Consider the following 20,325-nt stretch of genomic DNA (forward strand, 5'->3'; position numbering starts at 1 on the left):
TCTCCTGTTGGAATCATCCGTGCGCCCCACCCCCGCTCCCTCCCTCCTTCCCTCCGACAGCGCCCCCAGTCTCCAAACGGCCCGCACCCCGCCCCTGGCGGCCGCCTCTCGCGGCTCCCGGGGTCCCCAGCTCCCTGTCCCCGGAGCCAGAGCCCCGCTCCCGCTCTCGCTCCCGCGCGGCTCCCAGCCCCGCCGCGCCGCCCCCCGCATGCTAATGGCCGGGCCGCCTCCCGCCGCACACAATGCGGGCCAGGGCCGGGGGCGGGGGACCGGGGAGGGGGCGGGGGCCGGGCCGGGGGCGGGGGGGCCGGGGCCCGGCGCATCTCCCCCGGCCCCACGTAACGCTGACGCCCGCGCCGCCGGCCCGCCGCCCGCCGCCGCCGCCGCCGCCGCCGCCGCCCGCTCCGCCGCCGCCCGCCCGGGGCTCGTGAGTAGCCGCTCCCCCCACTCCCGGCCCCCCCTCCGCCACCCGGCCCCCGCCCCCGGCCCCCGCCCCCCCTCCCGGAGCGGGGGGCCGTTACGCGCTCCCGGCTCGGAGCAGGTGCAGGGGGCGGGGGCGGGGGAGGGGCGCCGGCTCGGCCCCAAGCAAACTTCGCCCAGAGCTCCTGGGGGGGCGGGGTGGGGGCGGCGGCCACGGAAGCCTGGAGAGCTAGGGGGGCCTCGAGGGGGGGGGGGCAGGTGGGGGAGCCGGGAAAGCGGACACCAAAGGGGAAAGGCCAGCGGGGGTGGGGGGGCGGGCGTCTTTGTAGGGGCCCGAATGCAGGGCGCGAGGGGCCTGGGGTGCGGGGCGGCAAAGCTGGGAGCCAGAGTGGATGAGTGCCCCCCGGCCCAGGTAGGGATGATGGAGGAGGGGGAAGGGACCCAAACTCTCCGGGAGCGGGGGGTGGGGGAGGGGAGAGGATGGGGGGTGCTTCCCTCTCTGCGTCCCAAACAAAGTGTCACAAAGAGCTCGGCCGGCGGCAGCGGCGGAGGCGGCTGCAACTCAGCTTTTGTTCTCCCGGCCCGGGTAGCTGAGCCCTGGCCTCCCAGTCTCCCAGCCCTGTCCCCCATCATCCTTCTGGTTTATCTTCCCCGGGAGGGGTCTGGGGTGCTGCTGGAAGAACCTCTTGTGCAGGATGAAAGGTCTTGCCCTACTTGCCAATCTACTTCTGGGAGGGAGATTTTCCCAGAGGCTCTCCTACCCACTCCCCACCCCCTAATCTGAGAACTGAGGTTCCTATGGGTGCCAAGACTCTGACCTTTCTAGGGTCAGCTCCAGCTAAAGGGGCTTAGGGCTGGCTACATGCCCCCTCCCCCAAATCCAGGTGTTCCAGAACTTTCAGAAGAGGGGTCAAGTTGGGACATGCCCCTGGGATAAGATTCTCCATGGTGGGGTGGCAGTAGGTGAGCAGGTGTACCTTCCTCTCACCTCAGGCTGTACATTTGAAACCCATGACTGAGGTCTGTAACCCCAACTCAGGGCAGTGAGGATGGAGGGAAGGAGGCTTTCCCAAGAACTGGATCTAAAAGGTGGGCAAGCTATGCTGTGGGGTCAGTTTGGGGGAGCCACCTGAGCAATGAGGTTCAGAGGGCCATGGAGAGGAGACCATAAAAGTGAACTACTGACATGTCTGTGTGATAAAAGTGGTCTTGACTCTAGACCACCTAAGGAGTTCCCTTTCCTTTTAACTCCATCTAGTGCAGCGTTAATCAATTGTTAGGGGACTTGGAAGGTATAAGGATTTTCAGAGGGAAAAACATCAAGTACAATATTAGAAATGACCAGAGGCAGAGACCTAGTCACAAATATACTTCAAGTCCTGAACACTTGCCCCTTACACTTTGACCCTAAAAACTTTTGAATCACAAAGCTTGAGGGACAATCTTCATGGTCCTCCAGTCAGCAGATGCTTCTATGTACTTGTCCCAGTTGTTTCTAAGAGTCTTCTCACCAACCCTTCCATCCTTCCCTACTCAGTAAGGTATGATGGTCCACACCAGCTCTCCTAGCACATAAAAGGAATTGGCCTGTTGCTTTGGAAAGATTTTAGATCCCTATCCCTGGCCCTGCATCCCTATAGAACCCAAATAAGGGTAAGGTAACCCTTGATTCCCAGTGGGGGTGGAAAGTAGGTCAGTGCTACTGTCTGGCTAAGTCTCATGGCTGGTGTTTAGGGCCTGACTATAGAAAACTCTGACTATTGCCCACAGGCAGTACATGCATGATCTAGGTCCCAGGTCAGTTCATAAAATCTGGGGCTCTGTCAGTGCTTTTTCCTATTGAGAAAAACTCATGGGATCAGGTTCTTGGGACCCCATTTGGTGAGGAGATGATTCAGGAGATCTTGACTGGGCCTAGGAGGGTCTCTCAGTGGTTTTGTTGATTTGAGGCCACCCTCTGGGGAAACTTTCCCTTCTTGGGAATTCAGCTTCAATTTGGGCCTTCTTGTATATCACTGGATTTCCATCCTGGAAACTGCTATGTGCAAAGCAGGTTTTTTGTTTTTGTTTTGTTTGGGGGAGGAAGCTTTTGCCCAATTCCTACTCTACTTGCCTTGGATATGAGGTCAGCCTCCCGTGAGGTATTTTGTTTACTATCCTATAGGCAGTTTTAGGGGCTCTAGAATCTTCTCAGAATCAGAGTATGTGCCCATAGGTTAGTCAGCTATGACCATGCAGTATTCCCAGCCTCCCCCCTCCTCCCCCACCATCTGCTTCCTCTGAATATACCAGATTGGCTGTACACCAGGATGTTCCGGGAATCCCCAGGAGAGCAACAGAATGTGATGGACCCACATACGATGCCTCAGTAACTCATTCCAGGATGTACAAACTGTAACTGTCAGAACACTCCTTATAGCTAATTAAAATTCTTCTAGTTACATCTATTTTCTATTATATCTGTCTATTTTCAGTGACATCCAAAAGGCCAAAATAATCCCTCTGGTACCACTATTTTTTTTCCCCCTCTATGGTTTCCAGATAGGAATTTTTACAAATCCTCTGGCTTTTCTCAGTGCCTTATCTGTGGTGCTAAAATGGCAAATGTGGCCCCTCTAGTACTTCATTGCTCTATGGTACGGAGGTGGCCAAAGTGGCTCCTCTGGTAGCCCACTGCACTCTCCATGGTACTGAAGGAATGACCATTTGTTTCAGCATCTTTCTGGGGTCCAGAAGAGTCCTGTGACTCAGAACCACAAAACTTCTGAACTGGAAGGGACCATCAGTATAAATCAGTCCAACCCTCTTATTTTACAGATGAGTAAACCAGGAGGTTAAGTGATTTACTGAGGACTGCAGGGCTATTAATGGTCTGACTGGGCCCACAATAGTCTTGCACCCCTCAGTTGTACTCTAATTCACCTTTCATTATACTACTCAGCGAACTTGGCTAGGCTCTTGGTCTCAGGAAAGGGGCTTATTTCGAGGATCCAGAAAATGAGGGTGGATGCCTTAATTTGGAGCTACAGAAATACAGATATTAAAAGTGGTGCTGGAGGTTGTTTACTGATCCTTGGACAAAGACATTTTGTTAATTAATCTCCTCTTAATAAAATTCCCATAACACAGATTCCACATGTAACAGGTACCTGCCCCTTCATAGAGTCTTATCCTATCTACTAAATGTCAAAAATTAAAGAAGCCTTGGATCTCCAGAGCCTTTTCTCGTTGCAGGGCTGACTCCTGGCTCAGTTCTCTTCTATTAAAGATCCTTAAGCAAAGTAATGCTGAGTCCTTTTCTTTCTCAGTAACCGATTTCAGTTTCACAATGCCTATTATAAGGAAGTTCTTTATATCTCAAATATTCTTTCTATCTCAGGCAAAAAAAAAAAAAAAAAAAAAAAGGTTAGGCCCACATTTGTCTAGCCTTGACCAGATACAATTCTATATGTAAGTAAGAAAGATAGACTGGATGAGTTCTGGTCCATTCTCCTAGGCCTATCTCCATGAATCTTAATTCTGGGGTTGCTTCTAAGTCCTAATGCTAACCTCCTCTGCAGCTTAGAATCAGGAGGTTCCACCCCCGACCCCCCCCCCCCCCTTCTCCAGCCACCAAGTCCTCTTCCTCTCACTGCTCTTCATCCTCAGAACTGGAGCTCTGCACATCCCAGGCCCAGAGAATTTTAGCCTGGAGAACTTTAACCCTTTCCAGCTCACAGTATGTGCTGAGCCCCTATCTGTGCAGATGGCCCAGCCCCGCCCCCCGTCCCTCACTCCAGCCTCTTGAGCTCAGAGCCTGTGTAATCCTCCTCTTGTGTGAGGGAGCCTCTCCCCTGCAGAGAGGAGGAAAGCCTGCTTTGGAACAGCCCTGGACAAAGGGGCTGAGATGCCCCATCAAACTGCAGGCTCCAAGGTTTGAAACAAGGGGATGAATCCAATCCGGTATTTGCAGTTTTTAACCCCTTCCCAAAGCCAGCAGCGCCCCTTAACTTCCACTCCTCCCCCAACTCTCTCTTCATTCCCTCTCCCTCTGGCTCTCTCCCCCTTCATGCCCCTCCCCCTCTGTCTGTCTCCAGACTCTCTGCTGCTGGGAGGTGTTTCTCTCCCATGCATGAATGAGTCTCTGTAATGAATGGAAATGAATGGATCAGGAATCCAGGCGGAGGGAGGAAGAAAGAGGGGGAAAGACAGAAAGACAGGGTAAAGGCAGAAGGAAGAACTATGGAGCCTGGAAGAATGTTTGGCTGGCTGGTCAGTTAGCGGTCTGAGAGCAACTGGTCCCACTTGGATAACTGGGGAGCATGGCAAGCCCACCCCATTTGCTCTTCAAGCTGCACAGCCCAACCTAAATGAGAGAAGGGTATACTGTGATGGTCTCCTCCACCACGAGGGTTGAGAGGAAGTGGGCGGGGGGGCTTGGTGGTGGTAGTGGTTGTTCTGGACAAGGCATTTCATACGAATAATTTGGGGGAAGAAATCTGGGTTATCAGGGAGACTTGTGGGCAAATAAAGGAGTACAAGTTTTGAAGACAGCAGCCCCCTCCTGTCTCAGGATGTAAGGAAGGAGAAGGGATAGGTTTCAGGGTGCTAAGAGTCTGGGGTTTGGGGTGACTCTTCCCACTGCTGAAAACCAGGGCTCACCTCTTCCTCCAAATCTGTCTCTCTTGCTTTAGCTCTTCAGCACCTGTTGCCTTCACTAGCAGCTTTTCCTCCTCCTCTTCCCTGCACTCCTCAGAACCAAAGAATGTGAAGGGGGTCCATGGAGGTGAGTGAAGCTCTGGCCTGAACCTATGAGTACCTGCAACTATACTTCCTCCCCTCCCTACCTCTCTCTCTTTCTCTCTCTGTTTGGCCTCCCATTACCAGAAGTTGTTTTCGTGGCCCTAACAGCTCAATTCCCATTCATCCCCGAGCCTCCCCAAGGTGAGTGGGAGGGGCACCCAGTGTTCGTGGTTCAGGCCCTGACCCACCCTCCCTCGGGTTCCTCTGGCTCTCCATGCCCTTGCTTTCCCCACAGCTCTCCCTTCTCCACCTTTTTGCTCTACTCACATCTTTCTCCACAGGGCTCACGTCCCCGCGCCCCGGGCGGCCACCTAGCGCCGTCGCCACCGGCCTTCGACGGCGAACTGGATCTGCAGCGCTACTCCAACGGGCCAGGCGTAAGCGCCGGGTCTCCGGGGATGGGAGCAGTGGGCTGGTCTGAGAGTCGCACAGGCGAACGGCGCTTCCCCTGCCCTGTATGCGGGAAGCGCTTCCGCTTCAACTCTATCCTGGCTTTGCACCTACGGGCGCACCCAGGCGCCCAGGCCTTCCAGTGCCCGCACTGCGGCCACCGTGCTGCGCAGCGGGCGCTGCTGCGCTCGCACCTGCGCACGCACCAGCCTGAGCGCCCGCGAAGCCCCGCCGCGCGCCTGTTGCTGGAGTTGGAGGAGCGCGCGCTACTGCGGGAAGCGCGGCTGGGGAGACCCCGAAGCTCAGCGGGCCTGCAGGCCACCCCTGCCACTGAGGGCCTGGCGCGGTCCCAGGCTCCTTCGTCGTCCGCCTTCCGTTGCCCTTTCTGCAAAGGCAAGTTTCGCACCGCGGCGGAGCGCGAACGCCACCTGCACATTCTGCACAGGCCCTGGAAGTGCGGCCTGTGCAGTTTCGGCTCCAGCCAGGAGGAGGAGCTGCTGCACCACAGCCTGACGGCCCACGGAGCTCCTGAGCGCCCCCTGGCGGCCACCTCGGCTGCACCCCAGCCTCAGCCTCCACCCCAGCCTGAACCCAGATCCGTCCCTGAGCCCGAGCCGGAGCCTGAACGTGAGGCAACCCCCGTCTCCGCTCCTGCTGCTCCCGAGGAGACCCCCGCGCCTCCGGAGTTCCGCTGTCAAGTGTGTGGCCAGAGCTTTACGCAGTCCTGGTTTCTCAAGGGCCACATGCGCAAGCACAAGGCCTCCTTCGATCATGCATGTCCTGTTTGTGGCCGCTGCTTCAAGGAGCCCTGGTTCCTTAAGAACCACATGAAGGTGCACGCCAGCAAGCTGGGCCCGCTGCGTGCCCCGGGGCCTGGTTCTGGGCCTGCCCGGGCACCCCAGCCTCCTGACCTGGGCCTGCTGGCCTATGAGCCTCTGGGTCCCGCGCTCCTCTTGGCCCCGGCGCCCACCCCGGCTGAGCGCCGTGAGCCTCCGAGCCTCCTGGGATACCTGAGCCTGCGAGCCGGCGAGGCCCGGCCCAATGGTGAGGGCGCTGAGCCTGGGGCTGGCCGCAGCTTTGGAGGCTTCCGCCCACTGCCCTCTGCTCTCCCAGGCCGGGCTCGCCGGCACCGCGCGGAGGAGCCAGACGAGGAAGAGGAGGTGGTGGAGGCAGAGGAAGAAACCTGGGCCCGCAGCAGGGCGGTGGGCCCTCTGGCTTCACTGCCCCCGCGCTCAGGCGAGGGCCCAGGGCACTCTGCGACTGCTGCGGGGGCCCCGGCGAGGTCCACCGCCACGCAGGGTACGTAAGGGTCTCCTTTCTCTGAGGATTTCGGCATCCTGGGCGCACTCTGACGCCACCACTGCCCTCCTGTCCCCTCCTTTTTAAAAAGGACCTGTTTCTTATTTCCCAATTTTCCTCCTCTGGAGGCTTTACAACCTTTTGAGGGTACATTTCCACTCACAGCAAATCAGACCCCTCAGGTTCCCGCAAACATGCTGTTTCCTTCTGGGCTGGGAGGGGAAGCAATACTGTGGGTGGGTATGGGGACACAAGGCCCTAATAGGGTTAGGGCACAGGGTCCCTCTGACTTCTTTTAATGTGTGTATTGCAGAAGAGAATGGGCTCCTAGTTGGAGGGACCCGGCCTGAAGGGGGCCGGGGGGCCACCGGCAAGGATTGCCCCTTTTGTGGAAAATCCTTCCGCTCAGCGCATCACCTCAAAGTGCACCTGCGAGTGCACACAGGTGAGGGGGGCAGCCTCCGGGGTGGGGAGGGGACTGGAGGGCAGGAAGGGGGGTGAGAGGTTCTATGGGAAACGCCGGGAGATGACATTCGGCTGCCTTCGGATTGTCCAGATGAGATCGTTAGGAAACGCCTCTTAATTAAATCGGAGGGGTGGGAGAGGCGCGGTTTTCTTCCTGGCCCGGAGGTCTGTACGTGGAGTGAATTGCGGGTTAGGGCTGGCAGTGATGGTGACTCGGGCCCTATCGCACCCCCCTCCCTCCAGGAGAGCGCCCCTACAAGTGTCCGCACTGCGACTACGCGGGCACCCAGTCCGGGTCGCTCAAGTATCACCTGCAGCGCCACCACCGGGAGCAGAAGAGCGGGGCAGGCCCCGGGCCTCCTCCAGAGCCGCCACCCCCTTCCCAGCGGGGTGCAACCCAGTCGTCGGGAGCCAAGCCGGCTGCGCAGCCTGCGACCTGGGTGGAGGGCACAGCGAGCTCTCGGCCTCCCTCGAGCGGCGCCGCGTCGGGGTCCCGTCGGAAGCCCGCCAGCCCCGGGAGGACCCTGCGCAACGGGCGAGGCGGTGAGGCCGAACCCCTCGACCTGTCCCTGCGGGCAGGGCCGGGAGGCGAGGCTGGGCCGGGGGGTGCCCTCCACCGATGCCTCTTCTGTCCCTTCGCCACTGGAGCCCCCGAGCTCATGGCCTTGCACCTGCAAGTGCACCACAGCCGCAGGGCTCGGGGCCGCAGGCCGCCCCAGGCCGATGCATCCCCGCCCTATGCCCGGGCACCGTCCGGAGAGACCCCTCCCAGTCCTCCGCAGGAAGGGGAGGAGGGCCCCGGGCTGTTGCGTTCAGGAGAGGCTGGGCTGGGGGGGCAAGAAAGGTAGGGAGCCCTCTTACGGGCTGTTAGCTTAGTGAGTTTACCCCGCAGGAGCGGGGCCGCGCTAGAGGTAGTTGGGTAGAGCAGCCAGCAGGGGGCAGCGTGGGACCCATATCCCAGCCCCGGGCGGACCAGAGGTGGAGGGGGCAGAGGGCGTTAGGAGGGTGGGTGGGCGATACCCACCCAGCCCAAGAGAGAGTCACAGTGCCTTAGAAGTGGCAGGGGTGAGGATCAAAGAACGGGGTCCCAGGGCTGGCAGAGAGGAGTGTTCCTGGTGAGGGGCAGCTTTGCCAGTCTTTGCTGGTCCATAGGCGTGAGAGTTTATTTTTGTACAATGGGTGGGGGTGGGGGCACTGTACCCTTCTAGCCCCTCCAGGGGCCCTGTAGACGTTGCTATTTTTGGTACGATTCCTGTCATCCCTGTCGCAGAGTTGTGTCCCCAATAAACAGGTGTCTTGAGGCACAGGGCACTGTGTCTGCCTGCCTATGTCCTGTCCTCCTTGGGCCACTGTGTCCAGAAAATAGTCATCTCTTCAGGCACTTTTTATCACCCAAAGAGCTTGGTAAGAAACTTGGGCTTTACCCTCAGGCTTTGGCTTAAGTAGCTCAGGGGTGGGGCCCAGGAACGAGCATTTAACAAGTAGCCTAGGGGGTTCTCATGTACTGTGATCTGAGGACCTCATTTTGAGAACTGCTGAATGGTGCTGGACCCCAGCTTGACTGTAACCAGCTCAGCCTCAAGAAGTGGGTGCAGCATGAGAGCAGGAACTTCAAAGGGTGCATTGAGCCTCTGGGGGCCACTCCTCTGGGAGGGCGCACATTCACCCAGGCACGGGCCCAGCTTTGGCCCAGTAAAGGGTACAGGGTACCTTGCAGCCTTGGTTTTATCTTCTGTGTTCTAGTTAATGGTTGGGTGAGCGGAAGTGCTCAAGTTAGTGGTATCACCCCAACCCTGAGGTCTGCTCTAGCTCTTCGGAGACAAAGTGTGAGTAAATATATTTAATATAACAATAGTATTAAAATAACAGTTATTACATATATAAAGTTTGCAGTTCCCTAGCCCACCCTTCTATAATGGTTTGCATAGCTCCGTTTCCTATGACACCCCAGAATGGAGTCACCAGGAACTGGCAGAGATGAGTCTTCTCAAGGAGAGTCAGGGGGCAGGACGAAGGGGCGAACACAGGCTGTCGGGGAAGGGCTGACACGGAGCGGTGTCTTGGGAGTATGCAGTGGCCCCGGATGGGGAAGGACTGGACGAGGGATAATTTCCCCACCTCCAGGGTATGAAGGCAAGCAAGTGTGGACACTTTGGTTCCTGCAGGAAGGCACCTGGCTGGGGAGAGCTAGAGACAGCAGTAGCAGGGAAACACACTGGTCCTTTGACCTTCTTTCTGTCCAAGAAGCAGAGGGAAGGAATTCAATGCTCTTCCAGTCCTCCACTATGTCCCCCCAGCATCCCAGCCCAAAGCGTGCTGAGAGGAGGGGCTGTAGCCAAGTTCTGGATCTTCTCTAGATGCCAGGAAAGAAGAGGGAAGATGGGTTGGGAGAGAGAAGAAGCTGACTCCCAAGCAGCTGGGGAAGGGAAGAGGAAAGGCTGTAGGATGTGGTAGAAAGCGGGTACCAACTCACCCAGTCACAGAGGTGTGGTGGGGTCACTCAGAGCTCGGGCATGACTCTGAGGGAAGAGAAACTGCGGTGAATTTAAAGGATAAGAAACGACCTCTTATACAGAGAGGTTATATAACCTTTCTCTCTCTCCCAAGCCTGTCAATTAGTTCACCCCTCTTTCCTCCCCAGCGTTCCTGAATTTTGCTGATATAATCCAAGTCCAGGCTGTTGGAATTCTCCCCTTTCTATCACTCCTGCCCTCCACTCCTTATTAAAGATTCACTTCTGACCTTGAGCCCTTTCAACCAGGCCTGGGGAAGAGGAGAAAGGCAGACTGGACAATACATCCATCCAACCTGTAGCCTTGCTGGGAGCACAGGCTCACTGGTCCCCCTGCCCCTCATGGGTTGAATGATCAGAAGAGCCCACCCAGAAAGTGTGCGAAGAGACTACCCCGTTCTCAGCCCTATTGCAAGGACCTACCTGTCGGGATAGCCCTAAGATCCCTCCACTGGCCAAGATGGGAGTGCTGCTCCCAGGGTGTGGGCGTTGCAGGCTGGGGCTGTTTCTTGGTCCTGGGGACACATCTCCAGAAGAGGCAAGTGTTTCTGGGGCTGGAGGGGAAGCTAGGGTGAGAGCAGTGTATAGAACCCCTCTAGATTACCTTAAGTAACCAAGCTGCTCCATCAGGGAAGAAAAAGCTCCAGAGCAACAGGAAGCTGTAAGTCACCATAGCAATCCAGTTGCAAGAGAACCCCCCTACCAAGAGGCAGGAAACTGTCAGCAGCATCATTAGAGCAACCAGAGAGGAAGCGACAGGAAACTATAAGGATTGCCGTGGTGCACCAGGAGGGTACAACAGGAAGCTGAAGCAGTTTCCATAGAAACCCAAGGAGAGCTAGAGAGAGAGAGGTACAGAGGAAGTGCTTCTTAGCAACAGGCTGCTGTAAGCATTACCCTAGCAACCAGATGGAAGGCTCTTTTAGCAATGGGGAAGCTGTACATAGTTGTCATGGCAGCTGGGCCCCTCGGCTAGAGAAAGGAATTGCTCCGCAGCAAGCAGCCTGAACTTCACCATGATGACCCAGCTGTTGGGAGCCACCCCTTGAGAGGTGCCTCACCCAGGGAAATTTGCTTGACGTCCAGATCCCAGGCCTCCTCCTCGACGCGGGCAGGCAGGGAACAGGCTCCCGGGGAAAGACCGGGAAGGGAGGGGCCGGCATGCTCAAAAGATGACACGGCCACCGAGGCCCGGGTGCGGGCGGCTGCAGAGAGTGGGGGGTGGAGGGGTGGGGTGCTGGCGTGGGAAAGCCCTCCTGGCTCCCTGAAATGGCCCTCAGCTCATAGAGGGCCTCCCAGTCAGTCCCACAGTTTCTGGGAAGACATATCCACTCATGACCTTTCCTCATTTTCCACCATGCCTCCTCACTGTGCTTTCGCTCTCAAGGTCTTGACTGCTGGAGGCCACCCCCGCCCCCCAGCACTCTGGCCCTCACCTCTTCCAGTGAGCAGGGCACTCAGCGTCCGCTCCCCAAGGGCCTTGATGTCCAGGAAGGGTTTATTCCCAATGCCCATGGAGACCATCTGCTGCACTCGGAGCTCTAGGGAACAGAGACCCTGTTACCAACCTCTTTGCTCCTTCCCAACTCTCGTTCCTCCCTCTTATTCCTCTGGTATCTCTTGTCACTCTTCCTGTTGACTGTTATGACATGGATGGTGATCGTGGTCCTCGACTTCCCCCTCAGACATCTGTCTCTTCTCTCCTATATGCTGCATCCTGCCCACTTGTCATTCCGGCTTCCCAGCTTCTCTTCTAATACCTTCTTCCCTTTATCTTGGGCATTAAGGGCAAAACTCACGTTTTTACATACCTTTACAGTTTATCAAGTGCTTCCATATATATCACCTTATTTAATCCTTCCTATCATACCGAGATGTAGAAGTTACTTTCCATTTTTCAGATGAGTGGAATGAGGTTCAGAGAATCAAAAACCAAAAACAAAAACTAGCAAAAGACCCCCCAAAACAAAACAAACAAACTAGTCCTGGTAACACCGCAATTAAGTTCTGGAAGGCAGGTCCGGTGAGCAAGCTCTCACTCTCTTTTGCCCAGCCATTTGCGCTTGCCTCCCTGAAATTTGCTAGCTTCCTCTTTCCTTTTGGTGCACCTTAGATTAAGTTCTATGTCAGCAATCTCTCTCATGTCAGATCTTCAATCTTCTCATACGTCATTCTCCATCCTACATCCTCTTTCCCCTGGGCACTCTCCACACTCTCCAGCTAACCTGCCATAACCTTGATCCCAAGCACACCCTCTCCCGGCTCTGCCTGGTACCCTTGTTGTGGGCCGCCTGTCTCCACAGCAGCTGGGCAATAGAACTTGTCCACTTGAGTTTGATCTCTGGTGAGGCTGCTTGCAGAGTGTACGCCTCTCGTGCACGCCGCCGCCGAAACCACAGCTCAAAGCAGAGCCCACTGTCCCCGATGTTTTCTGTTAGCCCCATGTCAGCAGTCTGAGAAAAAGCGGAGGAGAGTGGGTGAAGACGGAGTGCATTCTGGCTAGATGGTACCACGTGGAAAAGCACTATACTTAGCCTGGCATCTGGTAGATGCTTAGTAAATGTTTGCTCAACACCTACCATGCGCCAAGTGCTCTGCATTTAGTCTTCATAACAAGCACGATTTACAGAAGGGGGTGTGCCCAGACACACAAAGCAACTTGTCCAAGGGCTTATCATAGCTTATTGGAGAAAGAGTTCAAACTCATGGCTATGTTATTCCAAACTGAGGCTTTTTTCTCTATACGGGACTCTGCTGGAACTAGTGTAGGGGGACAAAGTCAGAAACTATTAGGAGTCATGCCATAACGCCTGATCTGGGACTAGGCCGCTATTGATGTTTATCTGGATATCAAGGCTGTTTCCCTAAAGCAAGGCCTCCCTCCTCTTGGGTTCTTCAGTTCCGTCAAGTTAAGCGATATTTATAGTGTCCTTTCTCTTCCTCCCCCAGGGACCATCCCTAACTCAGAAAGCATGTGTGTTCTTAATGGGAAAGGTCCTCCCCGCTTCTGGTTTGGAATGCCTCATGAATCTCCTGCATGAATAAGGAGAACCCCATGGAGTAGACCAATGACAGGGACTTCTGTCACCTCGACACCCTAACCTGATGTTTGATTACAGGCCAAAGCCTTTTCTAGATGATACAGATTCTGAACCTGGGTTGGGATTGAATTTCCAGAACATCCTGCGTTCCCAAGAAGAGCATGACTTCCTGTCCCATCCCCATGGTTTCCCACCCCCACCCCACCCCCCAGGCATTGTACCTTAAAGGCCTGCTTATAAACAAAGGTCTCTGACCCCCCCTCAGGGCCCTTGAGCTTGCTGAACAGGAGGAGATGCTCAAAGAGAAAGACGTGGCGAAGGCACTTTTTCCGGCCACAGATGACTGTGAAAGGGTCCCGGTGCAGGAGTTGTCCCTGCTCCTTCAGATCTATCTGGGGAAAGCAAAAGGAAAGGTCATTGGCCCTGGAGCCCTTTGTATATATTATACAGGGAGTAAAAATGGGATTTATAGGGCCAGGGGCCGAATGCACTGGTTCTCAGGCAGAGTCAGGAAATCAGGGAAGCCCTTGGCCTAGAATCCATCCACTGGTCACCATGCACAGCACACCTGGCCCAGCAGCACAGCCCTGCCTCTGAAGATAGAAGGTACATCACACAGTAGGGTTTATAGCCTCCAATGGGTAAGCCTTTGCATGTTGGGGACCAAAGCACCATTTTGCCCCAGGAAGAGAATCAAATCAGCAAAGAACTGAAGGGAAAAGAGGTCTATCCTAGAGGAGGTAGGTTTCCAACCTGTTCTGGAACCTCAGGACTGGAAAGAGACTAAGGAGAGGAGAATAAGGTATATGCTGAATGTTGAGATACAGGATGAAGTGCAGGGTAGACAGAGATAAGAATTAGGAAAGGAATAGGAAAGCACAGGCACATATAGGGTCACAGGATGTCGGGCAGGACATAGCTTCTTTATTTATAGACGAGGAAATGGAGCCCCAGTGAAGTTCAGTGACTAGACCAAAGCTATCCAGCTGGTTAGAAATTACAGCCTGGAGCCCTCTGACCTCGAGTCTAGTTTTCTGGTCACCAGCCCACACTGCTTCTGAGGCTACGAGGCTAGGCAGCCCGAGCTGGAGCGTCTGGAGCCATGGCCTCACCTCGCAGCCACGCACCGCCTCCACAGCCAGCAGGTCTTTGCCGCGGGTCTCTTGTTCCCGGAGCAGCTGCATGGCAGCCCCAAGGGCCTGGCGCTCAGAACTTGGTTCAGGCCCAGCTTCCCTTAGGAGCTCCTCCAGGAGCCGCCCATACCTGGCCAGCTGCTTCAGGGGCTGCTGCAGGGCCCGGGGCAGATGAGGGCCCCCCTCCATTGTGCCCTAGTTTGGGGCGGAAACAGATAGGAATGAGGGGAGGGGCTGGAGCTGTTCGGGTCTGAGCCCTTCGGGGAAGATGCGTGGTACTCCGGGTTTTTAGGGGTAGGTCAAGCCCAGATACACCCAAAGGTAAGGCAAAAAACCTTCCCCCCAGAAAGAAAGGAGGCAGGAGGGCTGCAGGAGATTCAGCTGTCCTCTATATCTTGAAGGAGAGTGGAAGAGGAATACAAGTAATCCCTTATATTCTCTGGCTTTTAACTTTTGAAATCACTTTCACATCTTTTGATGTGAGGCCTTTTGACCCTCAGAGCACTCTCTTAGTTAGCTATAGTGAATACTGCCACCATTTACTGGATGAAGAAACAGCGGCCCAGAGGAATCAAGACTGTTGCCCAAAGTCCTCAGGTGGGCTGGATAAGAACCCGGGTTCACCTGGCTCCCAGTCCAGTGCTCGTCCCACCCTCAGCAATTCTGGGAGATTATTGGTAGGTGACGTTCCTGGGCACATCCAGGAAAGCTTTTCTTCCCTGAGAGATTTTGAGGTTGGGTGGATTTTAGGTCTTCCTGGCCCCTCCCCTTCTCATGAGGGTTGGAGAAAAAGTTACCTTGGTTGGGGGACTGAGGGCAGCCAGACCATTCTCCAGTTTGTGCCGGTGCTTCACGTACTGGGCGTAAAGGCTGAACTGGTCCCCCTGTGCCGGTAGGGAAGCGGTAAGTCATCTCCAGCGAGGCCCTGCAGACAAGCCTCTCCCTTTCCTCCTCCGCATCCTGTAGAGCCCGAAGGAGGGACAGGCCACCAGGGGACGCTCAGTCTGCCTGGGGAGTGACAGGCTCCCGTGGAGAGAGCGAAGGCCAGGCGGCACTGGACGTCAGGGACACATGAGCTGAGTGGATCCAGGAGCCCAGCAAACAGCAGTAGGCGCCGGCGTTTGGGGCCACACGTTCTGGTGGTGGGTGGGGTCGGGGGGCCGATACTGAGAAGGAGGGACAAGCAGATGGGGCTGGGACGTGTGAAGGGAGAAGCCCTGGAAGGAGTTTCAGAGGCTGACTCACATGGCGAAGGAAGCAGGCCCCAATGCGCAGGGGGTGGGTGGTGCAGCCCTGAAGCTCCCGCAGAAAGTGTGTCCGGTGGAAACTGCGGAGCCTCTCCCGGGCACTCAGGGCCGCGGCCCAGGTGCCCCGCAATTCAGGGGTCAGCTCAGGCCCGGCGGGTGGCACTGGCTCACTCAAGGTGGCCACGTACTCCTGCTCACAGGCAATCAGCTCAGACACCAGACGCTGCTGGGCGCTGCAGGTACAACGAGGAGTGACAGGGGAGGTTGTGGCATGGGAGGAGCATGCCAACAGTATCATGTTCTTTTCCTGCGGGCCAGCTGGGCCTGCCTCTCGGGCACCAGCTGGGCTGGGCTCTCACCTGATGCTTCGCTTGCGCTCCATCCGGGGGGTGCCTACTCCCCAGGGCCCTTCTGGGCCCCCGGCCCGGCCCAGCAGCACGTGTTCCCGGGGTGAGCACGTCCTGTCTACCACCTCCGTACTGGTGACCTCCAGGCCTCGGATCAGCACGGTCCTCGGCGGTCTGCCCTCTGCTTCCGGAGCCAGCTCGGGGCCCTCCTCCTCACAGTCCTCCCCACAGGGGGCCAGGGAGCAGTGGGACGGGGCTGCCCGCGGCCCGGGACTGCTGGGGAGCAGCAGGGAACGGAGGCTGGGTGAGGGGCTGTGGGAGCCCCGCTGGGCCCCTCCGCTGCCGGCACTGTCTGCCCGTCGTCGCCGGTGGCCCCGTGGACTCGCCTCCGCTCCCAGCTGTTGCTGAACCCTCTTCTCCAGCTCTTGGCAGCGGGCCCGGCAGCGGCCCCACTCTCGCAGGGCCGCCGGGCTGCCCAGGTCCAGGGCCAGGGCCCGCATCTCCTGGAAGGTGCCGGCGCTGGGCTCCGGGGTGCGCCGCAGGGCCAGGGCTGCCAGCACTGCTTCCCGCCCCGGCCCAGCTCCTGCTAGCCTCGTGGAACCTTCGTCCACCCATTCATGTGCCTACAAGGCCAAAGGGGTGGGGAGTGGCGAGGGGAAGGAGTGAGGTCCTGTGCCCCTCCCACACGCTGCCCGGTGACAGCTCCTGTCCTCCTTCGCTGGTGGCTTCCCAAGGCCCACCACACCCCAGTCCTCTTAGAACACCTCCCCTCACTGTCCCAGCATCACGGCCTAGCGTGTCACTCTGAGCTGGTATGGAGACAGCGGGGCCTAGATGAAAGGATGGCCGATACTTACACAGAATTTACAAGTGGCAGACTCTGTGCTAAGTACCTGTTACATACTGCTTACGTAATCCTCACTCAGCCCTGTAAGGGAGGTGCCACGAGGCACACTCAGGTTTAGTATCCTGTCCCAGGTCATTCATCAAGTAGGCGGCAGAGCCAAGAGTCAAAGCCCAGGAGACGGCCTCCTAAGTCCCTGCTTCTAACAACTGCCCGATCAGCTTCTCCAGGCAGAAGAAAGGCAGTGGTGGGCATAGAAGGAAGAGGCTCAGCACATACCTGCTGGAAGAAGCGCTGTAGCCGCAGAGCCCGGTGGAGGCCACTCTCAACCTGCTCCAGGCGCTGTTCAAAGATATCCAGAACCTTCTGGGAGGCAGGGTCCTCCTCCAGGGCCAGGGCCTCCCTCGCCTGAGCCAAGCGCTCCTGGAGAAGGGAGGCTGCTCTCAGACCTGGCCCTCAGTCCAGTCAGTCTCCCCTTCCCTCCCCGCGTGTTTCCCCTCACCTGCCCCTCTCCCGCTTCTCACCTGAACCTCAGCACTGAAAGCCCGGAATCGTAGCTCTGTCTCCTGCAGGGCAGACAGGGAGTCCCCGGGCACAGCAAAGCTCACCAGCTGCTCCTCCCCCGGGCCCGAGAGCCACTGCAGCACCTGGGGCAGACAGGGTGGGAGAGCGGGGCCGTGAGGGAGAAGGGGCCGTGCAGTGGAAAGGAAAGCTGAGATCCAGCTCTGACCCCACCGCCCCACCCTGTAGAACCTTGGGGGAAACCATTTCATCTCAGCTGTAAAGTGGAAATGATAACAGGGAATGGTGCTAGTTTCCACAAGGGTCAAGTAAAGTGAGTAAGCCATCTTTGTAAAGCACCAGTTGAAGGGGAGGCTGGGCTGGAGGAAGCACTGAGAGACGCATGCTAGGGTTCCAGGGCTATGCCTCCGGGTGAAATAGATAAAATTGGTGTGAGCCAGAGGCACGAGGGCCAGGAGAAATTTCACATTCATAGAGCCTAGTGACAGGGACCAGGCTTGGAGATACAACCCAGGCGTGTGTGTGTGTGTGTGTGTGTGTGTGTGTGTGTGTGTGTGTGTGTGTGTGTGTGTGTGTAGCTCCAGTTGCCTATTATGGGGCTCTAGGTACTCTCGTGTTGGTTCTGGGATATCTGACCAAAAAGGGATGGTAATTCTTCCCTCTGAAGAAAGGTTGGAATCTGGGGCGAGACAGCCTGAGGACGGGAAGTTTGAGAATGTTCCCAATAACCTGTGCCAACAATAAACACTTTTACAGTCCTTTGCTGAAATCATTTAATCACCCGAACACCCTTGTGAGGTAAGCCTTACTATCACCCCCATTCTGCATATGAGGACTTGGGAACTCAGGGATGCTTCCAGACTTGTCCAATATCTCACTCCTAGCAGAGAAGAACTCAAGCTGAACACTTTAGACTCCAAATCCTGTGCGCTAATAGTTTTTACACAGGAGGAAAACAGCTAATAAGCAAACAAACAAACAGTAGGAGATACAAACCTTTGGATGCTGGGATGGAGGAAGCTAAATAATATGCAGAAATCTCAGGAACAGAGAGCCCTGCCCCCCCACCCCCTTTACCACTGACCCTGAGAAGACCTTTCCCCTAAGGCCACATGCAGGTCCATGAGGTGTTCACTCACCACACTTAGGAGCTATGGAGGAGCAATCAGATTTCAGTGCCCCTGCTACCCCACAAGGTAGGGTGGAGAGCAAATCCCTATGGAGTTCTTAACCCCAGGAGAAAAGAATCAGGGCTCAGAGAAGCCAGCTTTATTCCTGAATCTTTCCCACAAAGAGGCCTTGGTTTCCAAGGTCTTTAGCAGTTTCCATTGTCCTCTCCTTCCAAGGTGGAGGGAGGTGGGACCTTTCCATCCTCAGGTTTGGGGATGACATTGCATAACAGGTGGAGGGAGCTGGTATCAATAGACATTTGTTGCTTTTAAGCTAAGGAAGTAGGCACTCAGAGTCAATCGGCCCTTCCCAGAATCCCCTAGGGCACCTAAGCATCTCTCACAATCTCTAAGGATCCTTGATCAAACATCAACAGTGGGAGGGCGAGATCTGGCTTCTCTTCTTTGCGGGTGCTGAGATGCTATCTCCCTCTTGTTGAATCTCACACTGACCATGATCAACTTCCAGGGGAGATGAGGAGAGAGGGAGGGCCGTTCGACCAAGCCAGGTTAGGAGAACACCATCAACTGTAAGTATCAGTGGGAAAGGGTGCTGGAGGCCAGGCCCCCAGGTGGAGTTAAGAAGCATGGGGGAGGAGGTCCTGGCTCACCTGCTGAAGTCGGTGCAAGCGTTGCCGCTGCTCCTGCTGTTGCACATGTAGGTTGGAAAGGCGCACGAGCTGGTGAATGGCTTCGTCCACCTCCTGATACAGTGTAGCTGGGCCTGGGCCCTCCAGCCTGGGTAGGGAGGGGGGCAGAATGAACCACTGCCTTTGTCAAGCCTCCCCCGCAACCCCATCCCATCCTTGCATCCCAGCGTGAGGGGTGGCACAGCATCCTGGGTCAGAGTATGGGCCTGGATCTGAATCCTTACTCTTCCATTTACTGACCAACCTTGGCCAAGACATTAAACATTTCTAATCCTCCAAATCCCCATTGATAATCATAACTAGCACCTAGGGATGTTGTGAGAGTTATGAGATAAGTGGTGAAGCATATCTTGTCCAGATACATGCTTAGTAAGAATTATCTGGCAGCTAAGGTGAATTGGCAGCCCTCTGCTGTGTCTCCATCCTCCATGTCCACCTGCACCCACACACCCATCCCTCGTACTTGCTGCTGTGGGTGGAGCGCAGCCTCATCAGGATGGCTCCCCCATCCCTCTGCAGCTCCGTCAGCCGGGGATCTGCCAGTACCTTCTGTAGGGGCTCAGGCATTCCTGCCGCCTCCTGAGGGGCGGGGAGAAGTTGACAGTTGGGGTTCCACCAGGAGGTCCTCAGCTCAGCCCAGACCCATCCCCACCTCATCCCCTTTTGTCCCATCTCATTTCCTACCTCTCCCTCTGGCTCTGCTGCTCTCTCTAGCTCCTCAATGGCTCGCCGTACAGAGCCCAGCACACCTCGGCACAGGCGGCACAACCTTTCCACTTCCTGAGACAAACACACAGGAATGGAGTCCAGGGACAGAGTTCAGGATAAGGGGCCTAAGCCCTAGGGTGGAGGAGGGGCAACCCCAGAGACTTTTATGGGGGCAATGCTGGGTTCAGTTCCTGACTTTGTCGCTTACTAATTGTATGACCTTAGGCAGGTCCAGAAACCTTCCTGAACATCAGTTTCCTCAACTGTAAAGTCATGATAAGACACACTGGATTTAAAGGTTTAAAGAGATGATGCTAGGTAAGCAGCTCTCATGGGCCTGGCACATTTTACAGCTTAGTAAACATGAATCTCCTTTCCCTCATCTGCACTGGCCCTTGACCCTATAAAACCCTCTTCTCTGCCTCTTCAGATGCACTTCCCCTTTGATCCACAGCTTAGAGACCATGTTACAGACCCCCTTTAATACTTGGCTCAGATCATGCTCATACCTCTTTTCTTGAATACTCACAGAATTTAGATTCATAGAATCAGAGATTATGTCACAGTTGCTGGACTGTGAGGGCAATGATCTTGAGGCTGGAATGCTGGTGCAGGGAGCAGGTACAGAAAGGCACCATCTCCGGAAGTAAGGTACATTAGCTTGCTCAAGGTCACATGGAACCAGAACCAGCCTCTCTGACTCTCCGCTCTTTCTAGAACCCCAGTGATACTATTTTGCACTCTTCTCCAGTTGTTTCTGACTTATCATCCACCAAAAATGATATGCTGTTTAATG

The 20,325-nt window shown here is 56.0% G+C and overlaps 2 protein-coding genes across 7 annotated transcripts in view; one reads left to right on the forward strand and one right to left on the reverse strand.

The window, feature by feature from the left end:
* On the forward strand, positions 1–8,678 carry ZNF219 (zinc finger protein 219). 3 transcript variants are annotated; one of them, XM_082384956.1, is made up of 5 exons: positions 1–427; positions 5,484–6,636; positions 6,706–6,891; positions 7,205–7,336; positions 7,600–8,678. In XM_082384956.1, the coding sequence occupies exons 1-5, from the start codon at positions 209–211 to the stop codon at positions 8,202–8,204; spliced, it is 2,295 nt and encodes a 764-aa protein (XP_082241082.1). In that variant the 5' UTR covers positions 1–208; the 3' UTR covers positions 8,205–8,678. The 3 variants fall into 3 exon arrangements, with proteins under 3 accessions (XP_082241082.1, XP_082241081.1, XP_082241083.1); XM_082384957.1 differs by adding an exon at positions 5,094–5,185 and having other exon boundaries at positions 395–427; positions 5,484–6,891; XM_082384955.1 differs by having other exon boundaries at positions 2–427; positions 5,484–6,891.
* The window catches only part of ARHGEF40 (Rho guanine nucleotide exchange factor 40), a 21,634-nt gene continuing 9,826 nt past the window's right edge, over positions 8,518–20,325 (reverse strand). For 2 of the 4 annotated variants that reach the window (XM_082384932.1, XM_082384930.1), the window contains exons 9-24: positions 19,506–19,601; positions 19,285–19,400; positions 18,783–18,909; positions 17,005–17,127; positions 16,760–16,903; positions 15,649–16,259; positions 15,288–15,522; positions 14,840–14,926; positions 14,022–14,237; positions 13,131–13,301; positions 12,144–12,321; positions 11,305–11,409; positions 10,930–11,073; positions 10,292–10,422; positions 9,830–9,875; positions 8,518–9,709 (exon numbers count right to left, since the gene is read on the reverse strand). In XM_082384932.1, coding sequence (XP_082241058.1) covers positions 9,834–9,875; positions 10,292–10,422; positions 10,930–11,073; positions 11,305–11,409; positions 12,144–12,321; positions 13,131–13,301; positions 14,022–14,237; positions 14,840–14,926; positions 15,288–15,522; positions 15,649–16,259; positions 16,760–16,903; positions 17,005–17,127; positions 18,783–18,909; positions 19,285–19,400; positions 19,506–19,601 — 2,526 coding nt within the window. In that variant the 3' untranslated portion in view covers positions 8,518–9,709; positions 9,830–9,833. The remainder of the gene's footprint in view (positions 9,710–9,829; positions 9,876–10,291; positions 10,423–10,929; positions 11,074–11,304; positions 11,410–12,143; positions 12,322–13,130; positions 13,302–14,021; positions 14,238–14,839; positions 14,927–15,287; positions 15,523–15,648; positions 16,260–16,759; positions 16,904–17,004; positions 17,128–18,782; positions 18,910–19,284; positions 19,401–19,505; positions 19,602–20,325) is intronic. The other 2 variants (XM_082384931.1, XM_082384933.1) reach the window with 2 other exon arrangements.

This window comes from Balaenoptera borealis (genome assembly GCF_965194805.1).
Source record: "Balaenoptera borealis genome assembly, chromosome: 3".
Lineage (NCBI taxonomy): Eukaryota > Metazoa > Chordata > Mammalia > Artiodactyla > Balaenopteridae > Balaenoptera > Balaenoptera borealis.

Bases quoted from the DNA above. Each gene is read 5' to 3' on its own strand.
- ZNF219 (XM_082384955.1), top strand. From the start codon at position 209: ATGCTAATGGCCGGGCCGCCTCCCGCCGCACACAATGCGGGCCAGGGC. The intron at 428-5,483 runs GTGAGTAGCCGC...CTTTCTCCACAG, and splicing joins CCGCCGCCCGCCCGGGGCTC to GGCTCACGTCCCCGCGCCCC. The intron at 6,892-7,204 runs GTACGTAAGGGT...TGTGTATTGCAG, and splicing joins GAGGTCCACCGCCACGCAGG to AAGAGAATGGGCTCCTAGTT.